At 47.5% G+C, this 6,411-nt stretch overlaps 1 protein-coding gene across 1 annotated transcript in view; it reads right to left on the bottom strand.

The window, feature by feature from the left end:
• The window catches only part of cd44b (CD44 molecule (IN blood group) b), a 35,549-nt gene extending 30,775 nt beyond the window's left edge, over positions 1-4,774 (bottom strand). Inside the window, exon 1 of the mRNA XM_063196594.1 lies at positions 4,295-4,774. Coding sequence (XP_063052664.1) covers positions 4,295-4,361 — 67 coding nt within the window. The 5' untranslated portion in view covers positions 4,362-4,774. The remainder of the gene's footprint in view (positions 1-4,294) is intronic.
• Between the last annotated feature and the right edge of the window lie 1,637 nt (positions 4,775-6,411).

Raw genomic sequence — 6,411 nt, 5'->3', positions numbered from 1 at the left:
CCCCACGACCACCTCCACCCGCGTCCCGTAACCTGACTCCACAGGTAGGGCAGGGGGAGCTGAGCTTGGGCTGAGGCGGTGTGGGGCGGAGGTGAGTGGGTCCTGCTCTGTGCTGCACACATACCTGCACACAGACCCGCATCAATTGCGCCTTGTTCAGCACGACCGGCAGTCCAAGCTGTAGTCAGCAGGTATAGGGCCCTCAGTAAACACGGCAGAGAGAGAGAGCGCGCACACACTCGTACACACACACGCAAGACCGTGCACACACAAACATCTCTGCATGCACAAATTGGACTTACACATACTGTACACAACCCTCACATATACATTTATTTACATTTACATATATTTATGCACACAAAAACATATTCAACGTACACAAGCTGTCTCACAAACACAAAAACGCACACGCACACGCACACGCACGCACGCACACACGCACGCACGCACACACACACACACACACACACACACACACACACACACACACACACACACACACACACACACACACACACACACACACACACACACACACACACACACAAACAGTGCTGGTATACCACCACCCCCCACATACATATATGTGCCGGGAACATGTACATGTTGGTGTGTGTGCACAGCGCTGAGTGTGTACAGAACTCGAAATGTCTAAAGTTGAACATGCCAGGGAGGTTGAAAATTAACTGTATTCACAACTGAGCTGCCTGGACCCCCACAGACCTGTCTGTGATCTGGCTTAGGACCGAGAGAGCGACAGGGACAGAGACAGCAGCACTCCTCTCGTGACCCCGAGCGTCATCCTCGGAAGCCTCGTAATCAGGCAAGAATGAGTGGCCAATCGAAATGGACAGACGCCAACATGGGGGAAGTCATCCGTGGCACAAGCGGACATCACAGACCAACCAACTCTTTGGCCAAAGGAGAAGGTGGTGGGTGGGTGGCACCATTGTGTGTGTGTGTGTGTGTGTGTGTGTGTGTGTGTGTGTGTGTGTGTTTGTGTGTGTGTGTGTGTGTGTGTGCGTGTGCGTGTGTGCGTGCCTGCGGTAATTTCACACCAGCTGGCAACAGCAGGTGGTGTGTGTATGTGTGGGACAACAGCAGTGCTCACTAGTGGTGTCAACAATGATCGATTCGGCGATCCGAATCGATCCGGGGCATGGACGATCCAGATCCAGATCCGGCAAGTTCCAGAATCAATCCGGCAATTTTTTTAAGTTTCAATTACTTCCATGGATATTTCGGGAGCAAATGAATGTTAAATTAAATAAAAACACTTTAAAACATTGCAAGACTGATACAGACTGATACAGAAAACAGCCAATAAATTGTTGCTCAGTATCTGACTACTTGTATTTCCTCATCATGGCTGAACATTTGCTTTGCGTTCAGTAGAAATGTAATGCATTGCAATGCATTGTAGAATTGAATCGAATCGGATTGGATCTAATAGAATCGCATCGAATCGGATCTACTACCTCCCGAATCGTGATCGAATCGGATCGTGAGGGCAGTGCCGATCCACACCACTAGTGCTCACCAAAACCCCATAACTCAATAGTGATGCATACCATTCCAGTGTTCACTCATTCCACTCCATGTAGCATATTACATGGTTGCAATATAGTTTTAGTCACTTGCTTTATTACACGAAGTGTGTAGTTGTGAAGGAGCCACTGACCATGTTGTCTCCTTGTAAGGTCCAGCTTAAAATGCATGTAAATCCTAATGAATGTTGCATGGCATGCGTACATGGGTTCCAAATGTTGGTTGGTTCTCCTGGCTGCGCGACACTAACTGCGCACAACTCAACCTCTGGGTTTATAAACACGGTGAACCCATGTATGGAACAGGAACAACAAACGGCAGCGGCTGTGAATGAGTGGGCATTTTAACATATGGCACCAGCGTGGTTGGAGGACGGTATGAGCATGACCCCTTTATGTGACCGGCCGGGGTGGCACCATTTTCTTGGCAGCGCCACGCCATGACACCCCAACCAGGCATCTACCCATGAAGGTGACCACAGCATGGCACTCTGCCCAATATATGTGTGTGTGTGTGTGTGTGTGTGTGTGTGTGTGTGTGTGTGTGTGTGTGTGTGTGTGTGTGTGTGTGTGTGTGTGTCTGTGTGTCTGTGTGTGTGTGTGTGTGTGTGTGTGTGTGTGTGTGTGTGTGTGTGTGTGTGTGTGTGTGTGTGTGTGTGTGTGTGTGTGTGTGCGCGTGTGTAGCCCAACGCTCTGCATGTCTTCACACAGGAAGTGTCACGCCTCTCTGCAGAGCAGAGAACTCATGCCAGTTACTTCCACATGACCAACATCTGAACAAATGCAAATCTGCATGTGTGACATACTGCCAAGAGATCATTTTATGTGTATATACTGTATATATATACACGTATGAGACAGACGGACACACAGACAGACAGACAGACAGACAGACAGACAGACAGACAGACAGACAGACAGACACACAGACACACACACACACACACACACACACACACACACACACACACACACACACACACACACACACACACACACACACACACACACACACACACACACACACACACACACACACACACACGCATCACGCATCTGACATTATGTGTTTGGCACAACTGTGCCATATGGTACCAAATGTGCCTCCTACCGTAGCCAAAAACATGCATAGGCACTTTAATGTGTTGACCAAACACATTGCGTAGCCTGTGCACAGTTTCACGGTGGCACAACAGAGCAGACCAGCTACAGTAGTAGACTCACTTTGTTCAACCTGTTAGATTCAGAGAGGCAGAAAAGCTTCCTCCCTTGTCTCCCCCCCCCCACACTCTGACTGTGTTCAGACAGTCTGATTCTCTGCTACTCACACAGATGTGCGTGTCTGCCCAGGAAACAGAGGACAGAGACACACCAGAGGAGAAGCTGTACACGCCACAAAAGAAAAAATGAAAAGCGGAAAAAGCATGGACGTTGACATTTCTATTGTGTTGCCTTCATATAAGTCTCATACCCCTACTTTCCATAACCACCCCCTCTCCCCCTTCCAATTTCTCCAGCAGCATCTCCATTCCCCGTGGTCTTATCTTTGCATTTTTTCCTCCTCTTCAAACAATAGTTATGGCACAGAGAGCGAGAGAGAGAGAGAGGGAGAGCGTGGTGGCTGTGCCTGTGACATTGTCTTTTCATGGCGGGAAATAGAGGTCATCTGAGCAGCGTGGCAGCCTGATTAGGGGGATAAGCCATATTGAAGAATGGGGAGAGAGAGAGAGAGAGAGAGAGAGAGAGAGAGAGAGAGAGAGAGAGAGAGAGAGAGAATGGGAGAGAGAGAGAGAAAGAGAGAGAGATAAAGAGACGCGTGATGAGCAAAAGATGCCCAGAGGCACAGACGCGTCCTGTCTTGCTCCCTCCCGCTCTACTCTCCTTCCATCCCCCCATCCATCCATCCGTCCACTATCCATTCATCCATCCATCCCTCCCTCGTGCTCTGCCTCTGACTGCCGCTTTCTCTCTCTCCCTCCTTCTCGCATGCTCATTCGCTCTTCAGCGCACATGTACCCACCGGCAAACTAGCGGCGCGGCGGCTGCTGCTGCTGCTGCTGCTGCTCGGAGTCCTTTGTGTCTGCGACTGTCTGTCTGTCTGGGCATGGCTAGCATCTGTCTGGGCTAACTGAGCCATGCTAGCCACTGTCTGGGTCTCCACACCGTCATTCACTTGTATACTCTATATAAATGCATACATAAATGCACACATGCACTGCCAGTGTGTGGCTCAGACACATGCTGCTCAGTGGGTTTGTCCTCCTCATCACCCCCTTGCCACCACCACCACCACCAGCCCCCAAAACACACACTTGTGATAGCCTATATACACATGTGGATATCCAGTCTACCTCACCTAATTACAGTCACACACACACACAGTACAACGGTGCCCTCACATAAAGAGCAACAGAAAGACAAATTGCATACACCTGTGTTGTACTTCATCTAGCAGCAACAGGAGACAGGTGAGACAAAAGAAAAGGAAAAATACAACTGTACATTGTCATTCACCACAGCCCATCAAGTATTCAAATACAATCTTAGACACTCACTCTCACTCTCACTCTCACTCTCACACACAGACACAGACACAGACACAGACACAGACACAGACACAGACACAGACACAGACACAGACACAGACACAGACACAGACACAGACACACACAAACACACACACACACACACACACACACACACACACGCACACGCACACGCACACGCACACGCACACGTCTTACCTTTAGGATCATCTGACCTGGCCGAGGCCAGTATTCCAAAGGTGAGCCCGACAAAAAGAGCCCACATCCTGGGCACAAAAGGCTGGCAGACGTCTGGTGTATGGAGCTGCAACTGCTGGAGGGTCCTGTGTCTCCTCTGTCAGGAGCGGGTATGGTGAGTGAGAGAGAGAGAGAGAGAGAGAGAGAGAGAGAGAGGGAGAGAGAGAGAGGGAGGGAGAGAGGAAGGGAGGGAAAGACAGAAAGAGACACTGTGTGTGTGTGTGAGCGTGCGTGCGTGCGTATAGGTCTGAGAGAGAGAGAGAGGGTCCAATGTCCACGGTGGTGCTGGTATAGCCGGCTCAGTGCGTAGCTGCTAGTCTGGATGTCTGTCTCAAAGGCTCCTGGAAGTACAACAGACTTTGGCTAACTTTTTGAATATTCTGCCCGTGTTTAAGTGGGGATGAGTGTGAGTGAGTGTGTGCATGTGTGAGTAAGTGAGTGAGTGAGGCAGGCAGGGAGGGAGGAGGGGGGAGAGGGTGGTGCTCTGCGTACACACCCTTACGCCTCTCCCTCCTCATCGACCGACCCTCCCCCCTCCTCCCTGCTTCCACCCACCCATCATATCGCTCCCTCCCCTCCCCTCCCCTCCCTTCCTCTCGTCTCCTCTCAGGCTACCCTGACTCCCCCCCCCTCCTCTCTCATTCTCATTCTCAGCCTCTCTTTTTCTCTGTCTGTCTGAGTTTTACTATCTCAGAAGCTGGCACTTTTTTTTTACTTCAGCTTGAAGCTTGATCTTTCTTTCTTTCTTTCTTTCTTTCTTTCTTTCTTTCTTTCTTTCTTTCTTTCTTTCTTTCTTTCTTTCTTTCTTTCTTTCTTTCTTTCTTACCCTCATGTCAACAGGTGCTTGGAGGGCTTCTGTTTTTTTTAAACTTATCTATCTATCTATCTATCTATCTATCTATCTATCTATCTATCTATCTATCTATCTATCTATCTATCTATCTATCTATCTATCTATCTATCTATCTATCTATCTATCTATCTATCTATCTATCTATCTATCTATCTATCTTTTACGGTAGTCAATTGCCATGGTAATTAATAGCTCATCAATATAAGGGACTAATGCATAAAGGCAGGGGGTGAATTTGAATAATAATGGGCCGAAATCGTGACGTCTGTCCGATTTAATTGCTATCCTGTACAGCACGGGAGATAAGCAGACGAGGGCATGCAATAACTCACTCGATATTATCTCATGAATAATTGAAGTTCTTAAATATAGCTTGTACAGTAATTCCACAATTGCATGTCAGAGCACTTGCTCAGCTAACTAGGTGGAGCGTTGCCATGGAGACCTTAATATGCATTATATAGCAAGACAAGCCATATGTAACGTAGAGAGAGAGAGCTGACATAATGGTAGAACAATTAGGAGCAGAGTACGTCTGGATGATTGGGAAAATTCCGGAAGAGCAACATCAAGTCTTATCTGTTCCTAAGCAGACAATAAAGATAACCATCTCGGGAGAGATAATGTTTGAGCTGGCAGTGGAGAGAGCTCTGTACCGACTAGGGCCCAGTATTGATTACATCCCAATACCAAATTCAAATTCAAGGCTGAAGACTCCCAGTTTGCCAGTTCGTCTGGAGCAAAAAGACAAATAAAAAAATATGACTGGAGGCTATTTCTGCGTCAATGTCAACAAAACAAAAACAGATTAATGGGCTTTTACAGATGCAGCCTGTTGTTTGTCAGCCATAATTAATGCCTGATAGCATTTTGTGAATGCTTTCCTGCATGTAGATGATTTAGTAGCTCAAGGGAAGAGCTACAACAAATCAGTCTAATATCAAATTTCATAACAAATAAAAGGAAAACAGAATAGGCATGCACTAGATTTTAGATGGACCTATAGAAAACTGAGTGCAGATGCAGAGAATATGTAGACTACTGTATGAACAATATGAAACTCACTATGGTAAAGGTTTTGGATTTGGGTGTGACACGGGGAATGAATCTTACATCAAACAAAAGTGACGGTTTATTGTAATAATAAAGATAAGCAAAGCAAAATTGCACAGCAGACGCTGAAGTCATGCGTCAACTGAGCATCACTGTGACAGAGATGACACAG

This window comes from Engraulis encrasicolus, chromosome 4 (genome assembly GCF_034702125.1).
Source record: "Engraulis encrasicolus isolate BLACKSEA-1 chromosome 4, IST_EnEncr_1.0, whole genome shotgun sequence".
In the NCBI taxonomy this organism is placed as follows: domain Eukaryota; kingdom Metazoa; phylum Chordata; class Actinopteri; order Clupeiformes; family Engraulidae; genus Engraulis; species Engraulis encrasicolus.
Note: the sequence above shows the minus strand (reverse complement) of the source record. Positions and strands in the feature narration are given on the sequence as shown.